General features: G+C 39.7%; 1 protein-coding gene across 1 annotated transcript in view; it reads left to right on the top strand.

Moving 5' to 3' along the window:
• The window catches only part of ANKFN1 (ankyrin repeat and fibronectin type III domain containing 1), a 155,063-nt gene that overhangs the window by 113,614 nt on the left and 23,301 nt on the right, over nucleotides 1-18,148 (top strand). The window contains exons 13-15 of the mRNA XM_032617038.1: nucleotides 5,262-5,428; nucleotides 8,057-8,207; nucleotides 9,773-9,941. Of these exons, the coding sequence (XP_032472929.1) occupies nucleotides 5,262-5,428; nucleotides 8,057-8,207; nucleotides 9,773-9,941 (487 nt within the window). The remainder of the gene's footprint in view (nucleotides 1-5,261; nucleotides 5,429-8,056; nucleotides 8,208-9,772; nucleotides 9,942-18,148) is intronic.

Below are 18,148 nucleotides of genomic sequence, written 5' to 3' on the forward strand. Positions count from 1 at the left end.
TCACCTACAAGGACCCAGCATCTTCTTCTTACACCTGAGGTGCCCAAGACCTACTATCTCTTCTGCCCTTTTCTGCTTTCTCCTGCACATTCCTGCTCTCTCTACCTCCAAGGAACCCCTAACGTGGGGATCAAAAACTACTGGAATCAGGAAGATTAATGGAAATGAGTCAACTGGGCAGGATATAAGAAACAATTGGGGTCACACAAAACTTGTTCACCAATGTTCATGGCAGAAGTATTCACAGTAGCCAAAGAGTGGAAACAACCTACATGTCCAATAACTGATGAATGGATAAACAAAAGTGATGTATTCATATAATGGAATATTATTCAGCCATAAATGAAGTACTGATCCATGCTAATATGGATGAAAACATTATGCTAAGTGAAAAAAGCCAGACACAAAATGCTACACAATTAAATATCCAGCACAGGCAAAGCCATAGAGACAGAAAGTAGATGAGTGGTTCCAGGGGCAGGAAGAGGAGGGACTGGGGAAGGACAGCTAACGAATGGGAGTTTTCTTTTTGGAATGTTGAAAATAATCTGAAATAGATAGTGGTGATAGTTGCACAGCCTTGTGACTATAGTAAAAACCACTGAATTTCACACTTTAAAAGAGTGAATTTTATGGTATGTGAGTTATATGTCAATATAAAAAAAAGTGGAAGTAACAAAGACTATAGTAATCTGAAGAGCCCTTGTCTCATCTAAAGAACAGCCCTATTCAGCCTCAACTAATTGCAGTGGAAGAAAGTGGTCCCAATGTTGAAATATTTTTCAATTTTTAAAGAGAAGTTGAAAGTCCAGAGTTTGGGATAAAATCTCTTTATTTTTAAAAGTTAGAAAATGATTCAGAAAATTTACATTCTTGGCAGCCTATATAATCTTGGGCCACAGGCCACCATTTTATGACCTCTGCTAACCCTGGACAATTCAGCTTCCATACCCTATCCAACAAAACAAAAACCCTGTAGTTATTGGAAAAGCAACTACACATTGTTCCTCTAACAAGCTCTTAGGATATCTGATCAATGAAGAGAAGAAGGGTATACCCTTCCTGGTCACTGCACCAACACAACATATTCTCTCCCAAAGGTTCAGCCCCAGACCCCCAGTACCTCTGGGCCACTCACTTCATAGTTAATAAACATTTTTTCAGCACCAGCTAGGTGCCAGGAACTCTTCTAGGTGCTATAGGAAAAACAAATGAATAACTCAAGGTCCTTCCTTTCAAGTTCAGACAAGGGAGGGAGACAGACTTGTACACAAATCAAGGTAATACAAGGCAGGATTAAACCAGAACCTGCTAGCAGCACAAACAGTGTACTATGAAAACACAGACAAAGCAAGTATTAATTCTACCTGGAAATATCAGGGAAGCCGTCGTAGAAGAGGTGACATTTGGCTGAGCCATGAAGGGTAAGTTAAGTTTACCAGGTGGAGAAAAAATGAAAGAGAGAAAGACAAGGGGGAGGGAGAAGAAAGGAAAGGGGGAGGGAAGAAGAAAGGAAGAGAGGAAAGAAGGGAGGAAGGACGGAATTAATTAAATAGAGAATTAAATTAAATAGAGGGCATGGTACAAAAAATTAAGGTAAAAGCTGGAAAAGGAGATCCCACCCTCCCTTGAGTCCACAATGGACCTTACACAACCTTTATCATACTGGGTTAAGAACAACTTGCTCACATGTCTCTCTCACAAACTGAAATACGAGTTCCATGAAAAGAAGGATCATGTCCTATTCATCTTGATGTCACTAACATCCCAGCATAATGCCTGATACGCAGTAAGTGCTCGATAAAAGCTGGTAGGATGAGTGAATTCATGAACGAACGAAGAATCAAAGAAGAGAGATTAGGCTATGTATGAGGAAGGAAAAAGCAATCCATTTTGGCTGGAGATAAGGGACACAAGAGGACTGCAGTGGAACTAGAGACTGGAAATGCAGGTTAGAGGTCAAATCAGGCAATATATAAACCCACAGGCATTTGATTTGGCTTAGGGGGCCTTTCTAATGTACCTCAGATTATGTGAATAGGACAGCTTCTTTCTCTTCCCATGCATTTCTCAGGCTCCAAAAACATTCTGACTAATGAAGGCTAAATGACTATGTAAAGGCAGGAAAACACATAGTAGATGCTCAGTAATAGTCTTCAAAAAAATTGAATGGAAGAGTGAATGACTCCATCCCAGAATGGTGTTGTTTTTTACATAACCACAGTATGTTCCTAACTCACATTCTATTTGTGGTCAGTTCTGACCCCCACATGTTTTTTCTTATACTCATACCCATTCTATATTTGTACTCTTGGGTTTGGGTCTTTACAAGCACATTTTCTTATTACGTTTCAACCCTAATTACGATAGGCTTATTTTTCCAATGCATAAGGTCATTCAGAGCTTTATTACTATTTTCCAGAAAATCAAAACCACACCAAATTTGGGACCCACAAATTTGATACACACATTCTTCATTTCTTTGTCTGGAACATCAATAAACATGATGAACCGACTGGCTCTCAGGACCAGTCTCTACTGGGCCATCGCTCAATATGTCCTACTATTCCCATACTATCCCCATCACCCACAAATCTTCAACCCTGATATTCAGCTTATTAAAGTCATGCGGTCAAGATTCTGCTGATACTTTTCCCAGATTATCTAGTGAAACAGATCATACTGGAGACAACTCCCTGGTCTATGGATCTTGTTCTTTTGCTATTAGGAATTAAAGTTGTCTGTATGATCTGCCCATCACAAAACCATGTTGACTCCTATTTAGTGTCTCAGGGTTTCCTAGGTGACTGCAAATTGATTGACTGATGGCTTGTTCTCATTTTTCCCAAAGATCTATAAGTTGGTGGTCTTTAATTACTAGCGTCATTCTGTGTTTCTCCCCTTCCTGTTTCAGAGATAGGCATATTTGCCCTTTTCCAGCCTTTAGGGACTTTTCCATTTCTCCATCACTTCTCAAAAATAATGATCTGTGGGTTTGTGGCCACATCTGCTTGTACAGCAAGCACCCCTAGGGTGCATATCGTCAAATTCTGCTGATTAAATACTTGCATTTTTCCTTCTCTCATTAACTGTTTCTCTCTCTTTGATTACCTGTTCATTTCTCAAAATTTCACCTTGACTGAACTTCCTCTAGTCAACTAATTATCTGCAGTCTGTTCTGAAAAGACAAGATGAAAACATTCAGCCTTATCAATCTCCTTATATTAATAAGGATTCCCTCCTCCTTAATCGTGAAGTCAAATTTTTCTAGTCTATTTCTTTGCCAAATATCTTAAAACTTATTTAGTCTTTGCTTTCTTATACATGCTAGTTATGTCTTCCTTCCAATTGTGACCATTCTTATTTTGTCCCTCTTCTGCTATTCTCATACATTCTGTTTTAGGGACAAGGCCTGATTTCCACATGTTGCAAACTTATTATATATAGAAACAGTACTGGGCACTAAGGAGACAAAGCAATTGGAAAAAAAAAAAAAAAAAAAAAAAACGCCCTACCATTAATTTCATAGTCTAGTTCAAGAAAAGAACATAAAAGAAGAAAAATATAAGTTAAGTACTCCTTCCTCTGTATGCCGACATTGCCTCTATTATAAACTGGTTTCGGTATATTGTGATCATTCCTTTACTCATCTGTCTTTCTTGACCTCGTCAAAAGCAGGGATCATATAAGGTTCACCTGAAACCCCAATGTCTCCTATAGTACCTGGAACTCAATATGTTTGATAAGGACAGGACAAAGGAGACAATACACAATAGCATATGTTAGATGTTACAGATGGTTAATTCTACAGAGGAGGGGTCATTTCTTCAGAGTATACTGTCAAGGAAGACCTCATACCTTTCTGTTCCATACTGAATTCTATGTAAGTTTAAACTTGTTTTTTTCTCTTCTCTTTTGCCTTCCCTACATTTAGTGGTAGAGTTGATTCCCTCTTTTTTACCCCCTTTGAAAACTAGGCTAAACTGTGGCTTATAGAAATCCTTCCCCTATAATCAGTTTCCTGAGTCATCACTCCTACTCTGTTTCACCCCTACACGGCCCAAATGTATAAAAAGTCTTACCTACTGATATACAGGAGAGGGAGTGTCTGTATTACCAAGTATTTATTACCTGAGTTCCTGCAGTCATCTAGAGAAGCAAAAGTCACAACCTTAAAAGTTCACTAGAAAACTGACCACATAGAAAACAAAACTCCACTCAAACACCCCTCTGTGCTTAACTAGGCTGGCACTTCCTATTGCACCACCTTTATTCAGTCTCCGCTGCCTATGGAATATTGTGATGTGACAATACAATGCAAATTCCATGCAAATCTACTACAAGGTAAACTTTTAAATCTTGTAAAAGATACAGAATTTTGTGAAGCTGATGAGGATGACATGGAGACTAATCAAATCACATGCAAAGTTACTGACAATTGAGAATCCAGCAATGGTAGGCCAGTTGACAACTGAAGACCACACAATGAACAAGGATTTTATAAGAGAATGACCTGAATATCAAATTTGTTTAATGCAAGGGAAAAAAATATATGGAGGCTTCAAATACTCTTGCAAAAATTATCCTCTTCATGATCACATTGTGAAAGTCAAACATGAGGAACAGCATTTCGTCTATCATACAATTTAGTCTAAAATGTTAACCCAAGAGTCAATACTTGATTCTCTCTTCATTCTCAGAATTAGTGATTATAACTCGAATGTTAATAAGATAAATAAATCTATTGCTATTGCTTGTTTGATTTTTCAAGATAACAATCAAATCCTTTTTTTTCTACTTACTATAAAATGTTGATCCTTTTCCTGACACCAATTATCCTGAAATAATGAGGCTTCCTATACTGCTTTGTCAGTTTTTACACTTGCAGTTTGTTTTCCCCCAGCTAAACAATAAACCCTTCAAGGACAGAAATTATGAATTCTACTTTTCTTTAGTATCTATCTGCCTCCACCACCAACCAGACCATTCCCAATCACAACCCACACACCTATTCGTGGAACAGAAATCTGAGGAAAATAAGCATGCAGAATATATTAAAGGCTGAGTACCTGACTTGGAGGCTAATTCTCCTGAAGGTAAGACTGGCTGTACCACCAACACATTCTCAACATTCATGGTGGTATCCAAGGTTTCTCACTAATTACTTAGCTACAGCTCCTTTAATTCGTGACATGGTGTACCTAAGAAATGAAAAGAGATTGCCTTTTAATGTGTTTTTTGTTTTGTTTTTCATCCTACAGGATATTCTCTCCTATCACAAAAGGAGTCATCAGCGTCTCTCTCCTGGATTATATCTGGGTTACCTAAAGCTATGTAGCTCTGTGGATCAAATCAAAGTTCTTGTTACCCAAAAGTTGCCTAACATTCTCTGCCATGTGAAGATCCGAGAGAACAATAACGTTTCCAAGTAAGTTGTGAGGAGTTTAGATTTTCCTCATGATGAAACAATGGCTACGTGATGGGTTTGATGTGCCAGAAGGAAACTGAAATGTTACTTCTGAGTGAAGTTTCTACGATGAGACGTCCTCAGGGGCCAGCACATTGGGGCAAAGGCATAGCTCGGGTTTTAACGTTAGGATAAGGAGGGCTTGTAGTATTGATTGCTGGAAGGAGTGGGCGCATTTAAAGGGGACACTATCCTTTCACTTTCCTCTGTGCAACCACTGACATTCAGGTTAATGAAGAGATGCCCTTTTCTTTCAGCACTGCTATTTCCAGTATCTTTTCTCCACAACCTAAAAAGTCACATATAAAAAAGTCACTTGTGTAAACGGGTTCTAGTAGAGTAACTGGTCTCCCCTTAACCTTAAAGGACCCTCCCTACCCTCACTCCCCCCACCCCAACGCCCTGGCCTAAGGACTTTGTGTGTTTCCTACAGTCTTTACGGTTCTCTAGGGAAGAAAAGAAGTAACAAGGCCTGACCTTCTGGAAATTGCTCTATGATTTGGCATTATGGTGAATTACCGTTAACTTTGGAAAACGTTGCCCAGTCTTGGTAAACTGACTCAGCTTTACCGCTAGCCCTCTAGTACACCTCTGAAGGTCTACTAAAATGAACTGAACTGTGTTCAACACAAAAACAAAAGGAAAAGAAAGAACAGACAAGAAAAGAAAAAGAACTTGAAAAAGAGTTTGTCAAGCTTCAGTGTACAATTTAGATCCTCAGGCTCTAGCTGCACCTACAGATTTGCTTAACCAAAGGAGACTCTAATTTGGTCATGTAAAATTTGGTCACTAAAGTGAGAAGAACTTTTTAACGAGAGTATCTCACGATGTTTATTAAGTACTACTTGGTGACAATGTAGGAGATGACGATGACGACGGTCTCTTCAGAGAACTCACTAGCTGCCATATTCTCTTCCACTTACCAACTACACCTAGACTTAAGTCTGCCATCTGGTGGCCACTTCTACAATCAGCATTAGTTATCTCCGTCCTTCCCAAGAGGCTCATTTGTGGGTTGATTTTGCAATGGTTACTTTCATCCATTTTCTAGATTTGTGCCTTAAAGGTTTAGACTCTATCTTTTAGTGGTTGCACCAACTAATTTCCCTTTGCCAAGGATCCAAGTTTCATTTTTACAAAAGACTCCAGTAGCCTTCCCTCTGCCAGTTCCATCTCCCTCATCCTTAAAGACTAAACTGATTAGTGGTAGATGTTTCATGGTATTCTTCCTGGTAATTTATTTTCTAATTTGATTACAGATAATATTTTAGCAATGTGGTCCTTTAGATTTTGTGCTACTCAGAACCCCTCATGTAGTTCAGTATCAGTGGCGGAAGAAAAGATATAGTTCCCAAGCAGGTTTTCAAAGATTTCAATTATTTGTGAGGCCAACAGTATGCCCAGATTGAAGCAGGATTTAATTTTCTTTTTTTTTTTTCCCTCTTATTGAGACAAAGGGTAGATTTTTCCATAGTCTTTTCCAGTGTGGGAATTGAAATGAAACTGATATCATGAAAACAGAAACTTTTCTAAGAGGGTAGCTGGTTAAAAGAGAGTATATTCTGATGAAAAGCTCATGTCACAATCAATTTCATTTTCTGGCTCATAGCTCGGAGCCCCAGTGAGTATAACCCATCAGGGAGAGCCCTCAGAGGATTTTCACGAGGGTGGGAACATATGTTAGCACCTCCTCTCTTTCCAACCCAAAACAGGAGGGCTTTCCTTTCCTCTCTAGCCTGCTCCTGAGAACACATTGCTGCTCCATGCAGAGTTAGAAAATGTGCCAACTGAATGTGTTTAGAGATTTGTGCTAAAATACCTGTGGAAACAATGTTGCCCAAGAGGCTTTTACCTTGATCTTTTCAAGATCCTTTCAAAGAGCAGCTTTTGGGGGACAAACCAGATGTGCTTTCCTCCCACCACCATTCTTTTCCCTTCCCTTCTGCAGGACATTTGGAAAAGTTCACTAGGAAGGATTGTAGAGCATGCAGAATAAAGACACAGATGACTGGTTTGAAAGGAGGATGGAAGCAGTGATGTGTGTCCCCTGGTTCCTTTTATTGGAATTGTCTGCTGTTCCTGTTTGTGATTCTCAAGCTTTTGGAAGGGGAAGGAAACCAAAATAGTACCCACGATCACAACAGGCCAGGGATGAAACGTGCCATGTGGTTTCTTGCCTGAGTTGGACCAGAGTCCTGTGGTTACCCAACTGCTGAATTAACCAGCAGATGCCCCTGTGGTAAAATGTAGGGTCTTAGAACTTACAGGGGAATCTTCAGGAAAAGAAAAATGAAGACAGGAAATTATTACAAAATATTTCAAAGCTCTAATCTCAAAGACTGATTCATTACAAATCAGACCTGCTGTTCTGAGGTGTATGTGGTTTGATAGGTGAAATAAGCTTAAATTAGAAAGAGTTCATTTAAAACTCCATTTGGGTGGCAAAAAAGTTCAAATTTCAAGAATTGCATCAAGTTTTAAACCACCAAAAATTGGTTATTCAGGTTCTGGACATATGCAGTAAAAATGTTCTGAGCTGTGTTCTGAACTTTTGTAATATTTCTAATTTTAACTTGACTCAACATACAGAGAGGAGTGGGAATTGGTCCAAAAGCTTTCTGGCTCTGAATCTATGGAAAGTGTGGATCATACTTCTGACTGCCCTGTGCAATTGTTCTTCTACGAGCTCCAGATGGCAGTGAAAGCTCTCCTTAAGCAGATCAATATACCTCTACACCAGGTACCAGTCTTTACCATTTTTATCTTCTTTTTATGGCTCATGGAAACTGCATTATGGGGTAAAACTCAAGAGGTAAAAAAATATATGTATACATATTTTGTTCATTTATTTACATACCACTTTGCACATACATGCACATTTTCAATTTGATGCCTATAAGTGGACACAGGCTGCACTTCTGTACCTTTTCTCTAGCTCCTCCATATTGATGTCTTCCAAAGTTCCCAGAGCCCACTTCACTGTGGTTTGGTCAAACAAGGAAAAGTAATTGCCTAACCCACCTTGAAAGGCATCAAGTCTCAGCTTCAGGATAGCATGAAGCAAGGGGAATAAATAAATAAACAAATAAGTAAATAAATAAGTGTATGGTTAGATTTGCAAATAATTTACTTACGAACAGAAGACTATTGGCAGTCTAAGTCCGGAGCAGTGGCCAAGGTTATGCCATGCTATCTTTCCACAAACAGAAAATTTGCTGTCAAAATCACTTGCCTTGTCTAAATCAAGATGTGCAAATCTTACCTCCACTAATAAGCAACTTCAAAAAAAAAACAAAAACAAAAACTCTGTAGGCACAGAAGAGAAGAGTAAATGTTTATTAGGTTCTGTCTAGTAAGCTAACATCATGTAGCATTAGGTTGGATTTTTTTTTTTTTTGGACCTACATTCACCATCTCTCCCCACTCAACACACACACACACTACTATTCCTGTACACACAGAAAATACACCAAGTTTAGCCTGCAGACGGGAAGACTGTTAACAGGAGTGACTGGCTCTCTTTAAATAACAGAAAGACAACTATGAATTGGCTTCTGACCCATGGAGGCAAGGGTCTATCTGAGAGTGCTCTTCCATTGGGGCACTGCTCCGATTACAAGTCAATATTGCAAAGCCTAGTCCAAAACAGCCAACACTGACGAAGAATACATTGCACAAGATGCTATAAAGACACTAGAGGAGTAACTGGATTATTCTGGGGGTGGCCATGTACTCAGGAGGAGGAGGAAAAATACCAGCTCAACTTGCAACAGTAGATACCATTAAAGGGTTTCTTGGGCTTAGAAAGTTTGAAGCAGCTCATATTTCACTGGTGACTCTTGGGCTTCGTATACATGTTGGGAGAAGGCTGCCTAACTGCCTAAGAGTACATACTTTTTTTTTTTTTTTTCAGAAAATTGTAAAATTTTCTCAGTCCTTGGCCAGAAACTACATTTTCCCCCCTTAACCAACTTAAATTGAAACTAGTGGATTTTTAATTCAATCCATTTTTGTTGCTTCATGTAATTATATTCATCATTTTGAAAAGCCCACAGAATGCAATCATTTTCTGCTTTTATAAGAAGCATAAATGTTGTTTTCAGAGTTTATGTGGAACATTACTGCCTTAAATCTTGATTTTATATAGCATTATTAAATGGACTGAACCCTAATATTTATGTTGTATAAAAATTCCAAGCTTGAAGTTGTGTAATTTTGTTAGATGTTTTATGCCAGTTTGGTGTTGTTTATGTAAGTGCCATGTTGTAACTCTCCTATTTTTCCTCCGCGCGTGTCCCTCTGCAGGCAAGGAACTTCCGCCTCTACACACAGGAGGTGTTGGAAATGGGTCACAATGTGTCCTTTCTTCTCCTGCTCCCTGCCTCAGACGACGTCTGTACAGCCCCAGGACAGAATAGTCCTTACACCCCACACTCAGGGTTTCTTAACCTCCCTCTTCAGATGTTTGAACTTGGTATAGTAGCTTGTTTCACCTAGAAATATTAACCCAGCCTCCTTATAATAAAATCACAAAGTTATATCTGTTCCCCCTTGTCCCAGTGGAGGGTCAATAAATCACATGACGGCTTTGGCAACAACCCTTCCTAGAACTGTGTACAAGTCTGAGAGAAAGCAAAGCTCCAAAACTATGTGCCTAAGCAATAATTATTGAAACCTAGCTAAGGCCCAATGGAGAGGAGGGACTTCTAAACAGAAAGTTCAGTTATCAGGCTGTAGTTCTTGCCTCCCCTTTGCTTTCCTAAAACATAAATACAAGAACTAATGTTTTCATGAAAAGCACTGTCCCTTCTCTTTCTTCCTCCCTTCTTTTCTTTTGTTTTCTTTTCTTTCCCTTTTCTTTTCTTTCCTTCTTTCTTTCTTTCTTCTCTCTTCCCCCACTTCCCGCCCCCTCTTTCCTCCAAATGGGAAAAAAAATACTGAAATTAAAATGTAAAGTGTGTATCACTTTAAAGGGGAAAAAAGCCTATAAGTAGTGCTAATTTATTAAATAGACTCAATTTCTAGCAGACCATTTGAGAAGTTGACAGGGTCTCCCGGGATGCAATATTGTGATTATAATGTGGGATTCTGAATGGTGGAAGATCTTGTCCTAACTTTCAAAAATGAATAGCCTGGGCCCCAGGTTCTCTATTTTTGCAGAGACCCCTGCTGCCCACTGAAAATGTGAATAGGGAAGCTTTGTCTCTTCCCCATGCTTCATTTTGTAACAGGCCAATAAGAGGCAATTAACAGGAGTTCCATCAGTTCAAATGGATTGCAGGATTTGTGGAAGGGTGAGTGACGGGGTGGGTGGAATGGAGGCAGACTCTCTTTGGATTGCTCCCCAGCCACCAGATTTAGAAACAGACAAGGCAACTGCCTGATGTCTCATTCTGAGACCTAGGCATCTGAATCTGAATTTATCTCTTGAGGATAAATGGATGAAGTCTCCCAGTTTCCCTTGCTCCAAGCAGTTTACATGCCCAAAAGCTGATGAACAGCGATTGCTATTTCCGGAGCAGGGAGAGTTATAAAGAGAAGCCTGAATCGGACTTGCAGACTGGGACTTGAGAGTACTGGGTCCTCTATTGTGTGGCACTGGCCATCATTGAACCTTCTTGTACCTTTTCTGTGTCAAATCATTAATAATATTGGCCATACCACTCCCAAAATGCCTGAATGTGAATGTGACCATTTAATGAGTTCCCTATCCAAATGAACATTTTTAGTCTATGATATAACTGATGTATGATATAGCTATGATCTATATGATATAGCTATTACAAAACATAGTTTGAGTCAAGGTATTTCAATTCAAGTCGCTACATGCACATTAGGTACCTACTGTGGAGATTAAGAGATGAGTTAGGACTAAGGCTCTGCCCTCAAGGGGCTTTTTAGTACAGTGGCAGGAGTAAAATAAGAACACGAGTTAAGTTTTAAATGATGTATAATGTGCCAAAATCTTACACGTTAAGTGATACTGAAAAAAGAAATGAAAGCACGTTTTCTCAAAGAAGGTATCAAAAAGCCGTCTTTGAGAGGGGATATTTGATATGGGTGTTAAAGAATGGACAGGATGCTAATAAACATGGATAATGAAAGCTTTTTTGTCAGAGGGAGAGCAGAATAAGCAAAGACGTAAGAATAGAAAAACTCAAAAAGAATCAGAAAAAAGAACAAGTGGTCCAGTTTGGCTACATCTGAGAAATGAACTGAGGAAACAGTAGACATAAAGCTGTATGGACTAGCTGTAGCCATACTGGGCAGTACTGTTAAGAGTCAGGCTGAGAAATCTGTTTAAGATGGATTGAAAGCAGGGTTGGGAAGATAGTTCAGGGGTTATTATAATATTCCAGTGCTAAGGTAGACACAAAACAAAAAAAGGAAACAAACACGGATGTAAGAAACACTGGAAGTAATCGACAAGACTGGACAACTGTTTGAATGAGAAAAGGCAAAGTTTAGAGACTTCTAGAATACCCCCATGGTTTTTAGCTTCAAAGACTGTGAGGATACCGCTGCCATTAACCAGACATAAGGAAATCAGAGAAGAAAATGCTTTGGGGAAGAATATGATACTTTTAGCTCTGAATATCTTGAGTCTGTAGGTGCTAATTCAACATCCAAGTAGACATATACAACTGGCAGTAAAAATGCAGGAGACGAAGTTGGGTACTAAACACAGAAATTTGGCCAATGTCTACTGATAACAGCTGAAGCCATGAAAGTGAATGATTTCCCAGGGATAGATAAATGACAGAGAAAAGAACTAAAGAAAACACTTCCCTGGAGAGCCAACTGGGAGTCCACTCTGTGTGAAATGGTCATTACTGTTCCATGATTACAGGCAAAAATACATGAGATTCATTTCCCCATGCCTCAGTGGGGAATGGGAATGATCAATGATTTAGTATCAGTCATAATAGTGACTTGACTCTCAAGACCCTGGAGGACCAAGCCCTGCAAGTATCCTCTCTATCTTGCTTTCTGGGAGGCTCACACACTATTCTTGGGCAACCAGACTTTATCCTACTGCTGTTACTCTCTATTCTACAATTTCCTCTCTTCACTCACTTGTTCACTAATTCATCAATAAATATTTAAGTAACCTACTATGTGCCAGGCACCATTCCAGGTATTGAAGTATCAGCAATGAACAAACTCCTCATGGTGCTAATAACAGTCCAGTGGGGGAAACAAATGGTAAACTAATCAACAAACATTAATATTGTAAATGTCAGAGAGTAGTGAGAGCTATGAAGAAAAATAAATCAGGATAAAGGACTGGAATGAAGTGACAGGAACTACAATTTTGTATAGGATGACCTGGAAAGGCCTCTCTGAAGAAGATACATTTGAGCAGAGATGCAAGATTTCCGCGCAATGAAAGCAGCAAGTGCAAAGGCCTTACAGTAAGAGTGTGCCTGGCTAAGAGGTCAGTGTAGGTGGAATGTAACAAGCAAGAGCAACAAAGATAGGAAATGATATCAGAAGATCAGCAGTGGCCAGATCATGCATGGCTTCACAGATCATGATAAGGGCTTTGGATTTTACTTTAAGTGTGTTGGAAATACAATGGAGATTTTTGAGTAGTAAAGTAACGTATTAAAAGCTCTGCAGAATCTGGCAGTCCTCCCCACAAAAAAAAAAAAAAAAAAAAAAAAGCTTAACTTTGTTTAACCCAACATTTTCCAAATTCATATGACAACAACTAGAACCATTTGGGGCATGGCACCTATTAAAAACCCACAGAAAACATACTTCAGGATATGATGCCCTAGAACAGTGCTTCTCAAACTTTATTGTACATAAGAAACACTGAGAGAGCTTGTTAAAATAGATTCTTGGAGTCCCACTCCAGAAATGCTGAGTCTGTAGGGGCTGGAGAATTGGCATTTCTAACAAGCTTTCAGCTGATACTGAAGCTGCCAATCCACGGACCACACTTGAAGTAGTACTGCCTAGAACACAGAGAAAAAGACGTTTTAGGAATTTAGAAAACTAGGGTTGTGGTTAGCAAAGTAATAGAATCCAACAGTGTCTATCTCTTTGACCCGTCTTACCTCTTCTTAATACTAAAAGCAGTATAAGACCATCGGGTACTATCCTTCACCTATGAAAACCAGGCTGTAGATCAAAGCCTGGATCTCAACAGTTTCTGACTTTAAGATGTTTTTTCCTAGAGTAAAACGTAACCTCTTACCCTACTGGTTCTCCGTTGTTACCATATTGTTGGTGACCCACTTCATTAATGAGGGCCATGTAAGTTTCCAGAAAAGACCACTTGATTGGGCTTGTTTCCACTGGCATACACAATCCTATTAGTCTTCTCTAGGGATCAGGAGGAAATATTGCCAGTATCAGGAAATTAATATACTCTAGTACTATGCTTATTGTACTTTAGCGCCACCAGCAACAATTTTTTAAATACTACTGGGCCTTAGTGAGAACCATGATAAACTCCCTCTTATTTCCAAGCAATCAGAGCTTCCAAAGAGGCAGATTATCAGTCACTTCCTGCAAGCACTTCATAATACCGTCTATAGGAACTCCTAAGAGCTTGCTACAGTGGGCCTAGGCCCCTCGAAGAAAGACCTAAGCAATGTTTGCTTGTTTTTGTAGGTAGGTAGGGGCTTCTATATTCCACAGATAGGTCCATAGTAAAAGGTCAACAGATACACTAAGCATTCCTGAGAAAGAGAATGTTGTTGAAAATTCAATCAGAACTCAGAAAATTGTAATAACAACATAAGAGTTCTAAGAAAACTTGAAAAGTGCAAAGTATGGGAATATACACCCTATAACAGAATAAAGTGTTATACTATATTTCAGTCTGACTTGTATAAGTCATCCCTTATACAGCGAAAAGATTTGAGATTTGGCACACTGACCATGTTTCTGCCAGTGGCCCGAGTGAATCATAAATAACTTGCTAACCAGCTATGGGAAACTGTATCTGTGCCTATTCCAGCACAAACTGGATCTAGCAAGGACAAAATGATAAAGGAGCTTAGCCCTCTGTCTCCTGGAGTAAAGACTAGGCTGAGGAAGACCCATAGGATGTTCCTTCATAGGATTACTTGCTGGGGAAAGAGAGAGACCATCATACAGGAGGATGCTGTGAGACCGCTGTGAGCAGGGTTGAGCTGAGGCAAAGTGGTACAACTGCAGACCACTCCCCCTCCACAGCGTGAGAGCTGATACTCCCCGACCCTTTGGATAGGAGCAGGATAGCAATCCTCTGCAGTAATAAAGTATGTGCCTAGGGAACAACAAGGGTCACTATTTATGCTGTTCCCAGAAATGAAAGGAAAAGCCCTTAGAAACTCTGTTCAGTGATATGATCTCTTGAGGATTTGCCTAGCCTACACTGAGGAGGTCACCCTGCCCTGACCCTGTGGGCAGTCACAATTGAGAGCAGGCCTATGAAGAAGAAAGTTGACTTTTATCAATTTCCTTGGCTCTATGATTCCAACTGACTTGACTAGCAAGATTAAGAAACTGGGGAATTTTTTAGAAACAGTTTGAAGCCTGGTATATATTTCATACTTCAGTGCTTGGCTGCATCCTTCATTCAACAAATATTTACTGAGTTTCCACTGTATGCAAAGCATTGTGCTGGGGCTGGACATACAGACATTAATAGGACACAATCTGCCCACCAGAAGTCTAGAATCCAGTGGAGGATACAGACATCTACACCAATAGTCCCAATGCAATGAAAATCCTGCTGTTAAGATGTAGGTTGTTGAATTTCAGAGGAAAGACACCTAATCCTTTCTTACAGAGATAATATTTGAGATAGACCCTGAAGTATAAATAAACATTCAGAAAAGGAAAGAAAAGGTAGAAAAGGAAAATCATTTTAAGCAGAAGGAATAGCATGCACGAAGGCTTGGAGACGTGGGAAAATGCAGCTCAATTAAGTACACTCTTAGTAGTTCACTGTGAAAGATGCTTCAGGCATCTGAGGAAGAGTGACAAGATACAACTAAAATTTAAAAAAGTAAAAATCACAAAGGGCTAGGCCATCCTAAAGCGGTTAGATTTTATCCTATAGGCAAAGAGGAGTCATTAAAAGATTTTAAGAAAAGAAATAGTATGGTCTTACTAGGTTTTAGAAACTCTATGGATTGCAGGAAAACAAATAAAGGACTGAGACTAGAGGCAATGAGACAGTTAAGAGACTGGCCCAGGTGGGCAACGATAAGAACTCAAACCAAGACTGCCACAGCAGGGGTACAGAAGAGAAGGCAGGGGCAAGAGGAATTTAGAAGTTAAAATCAATAGGACTTTGTGACTGATTTAATGTGGTTGAAGAGCAAGATGGAGGAGCCAGAGAGTCTGAATAGGGCGCTGAAATGGATAATGCTGCCATCTACCAGAACAGGAAGTAAGAGGGGAGGAACAGGTTTGGGGGGAGGGGAGAGATGACGAGTTAGTTCAGTTTGACAAATGATGAGTTTTGTTTGAGGTGCCTGTGGGATATCCAGGCATTGAGCCTAATGGAATCCAGGCCACAGGCTTATAAGAAATGGCACGGTCTCAACCCTCATTCCTAATGCCCATTTTTCATGATTTAGGATACCACTCCTGAATTCCAACATCAACTCATTCACTACCAGGAATCTTTAGAGAGGCATCTTATGCCCAGGTTCCTTCTGACACCTTGGCAAAGAATCATGGAACTAAACTGACCCTAGGAGGTAATCTTGTTGGTTCCTTAGCTTCCAAACTAGGCTACATGGCCCAGATCGATTAGGACTTTATTGAGCTGGAGATCTTTAGGAAGAATATTCTAATCTCAATCCCATTCTAATATTCTACCTACTAAATGCCTCCTTCTTCCCAGGGGGACATGGTAGGGATGTGAACAAAAATTTCTTTTATATCTGATATGTGCCACATGCTGTGCTGGGCACTTTACTGTTTATTATTATGTTGTCTTATCCTAGGTAGATATTATTACCCCTGTCTTAGATATGAGGAAACGGAGGCTCCCAGGGGTTATATGCCGATTATTATGAAGGTAGTAAGTGGCAGAACTATGATTCAAATCCAGTTTCATCTGATACCTAACCCTGAGTACTTTCCACTCTACTATACTCCTAATCTGACTTCCAGTGTTGGTGCCAAAAATTTTATACAGAAAAAAGAGAGAGAACACACCACAGAAGATCAGTCTTAGTTTGTAAATTAATAACAAATCGTGTGGTCTGGGATCATGCATTTTTGCATCCTTATACCATTTTGCCTGCAAAAATGCATGTGATTCACATTAGAAAAAAATTAGAAGCTTCCAGTCTATCCTCCCCTTCTCAGTGATGGCTACCAAATGTATCATTGCTAAACCACAAAAGACTATGTTAAAGTAACATTTGTTAAAGTAACATTAAAGGCTCTGGATAAAAACCACTAGAGCGGGAAAGTGAAGCCCTGTCCTTGTCGTTGAAAGGTCCTCATAGCTCACTGTGGTGAGTGGCACGGGTGGTGTGGGCACTGTGAGACCACCCACTGATCCAAGGCTCTGACCACAAGGAGACACAACAAGAGAAAGTTGTGGACACCCTGGCGTTCTAGAATTCAGATGGGACCGATAGTATTTCCTTTAAAGAAATTCTTCAGTGCCTCTCACTATCTTCCCAGTCATATTTTAGAAAGAAGGAAAAAAGCTGATTTTTTTTTTTTTTTTTACAACTTGGTTTGGAAAGGCAGACTGTGAGACACTTCACTCTCTCCACTCTCCAGCCAAGAGAGGACATCTGTCAAGTGCAAACAGGATATAATTCCTCCTTGAAAGGCATAAAGACACATTCAGGGAGCTACAAGGGTCAAGAGTAAGCTAAAAAGTAATGGTGACTCTTTCCTGTAGAGAGGCCAGTAAATATCACAGACCTGAAGTACACCTTTTGAAACAGGAAAAGCAAAAGCACCTTGAGAAAAGAGAATGGAGGGAAAGAGGAGACTTTGGAGGAAGGGTCTGCTCTCTTCAGGTCAGGGTGCGCATTTTGTTGTTGTTCATTCAGTCAATAAACATTAACTGAGAAGTTATAATGTTCCAGCTTTTGAGGAAATAAAAATTAACAGGAGACACGGTTCTTGCCCTCAAAGAAATCGCAGTCTAATACCAAGGCAGTCAAGTAAACACATTATTACAGTAAAGCAGGATCAGTGTCCTGATACATTTAGAAAACAAGTGGTCTAGGAGCACAAAAGAGAGAAACTAATTCTGCCTGGAGGGAAAGAGGTGTCCATGAAGATTTCACTGAGGAGATGATTATTTAAACTAAAATTTTCAAGTATCAGAAGAATCTGACCTGAAGGTACTGGTAAAAAAAAAGGGTATTGGAGGAGAAGGAAATGGTATGTTCACAAGCATGGAAGCTCAAAAGGGCCTGTAGTAGGTTCAGCTTGACCACAGTGTAGGGTCAATGCAGGCAGAGGGTAGAGGGTGGTTGCATGACAAAAGATATGACTGAAGATAAATTAAAATCCTAGATCTCAAGGAGCTTGCTTTATAGTGATATTTGGATTTTATCCTGAGTCAAGACGGAGCTCTACAGAGGTCTGTAACCAGGGAAAAGCATGAAAAGTACATCATTTGGGAAGAGCTCGATAGTTTGTCATTTAATGAGATCAGTTCTTCTGTCAGACAAGGAAGTGTTAGAGCAGGATCTG

The sequence above is a fragment of the Phocoena sinus genome, chromosome 20 (genome assembly GCF_008692025.1).
Source record: "Phocoena sinus isolate mPhoSin1 chromosome 20, mPhoSin1.pri, whole genome shotgun sequence".
Lineage (NCBI taxonomy): Eukaryota > Metazoa > Chordata > Mammalia > Artiodactyla > Phocoenidae > Phocoena > Phocoena sinus.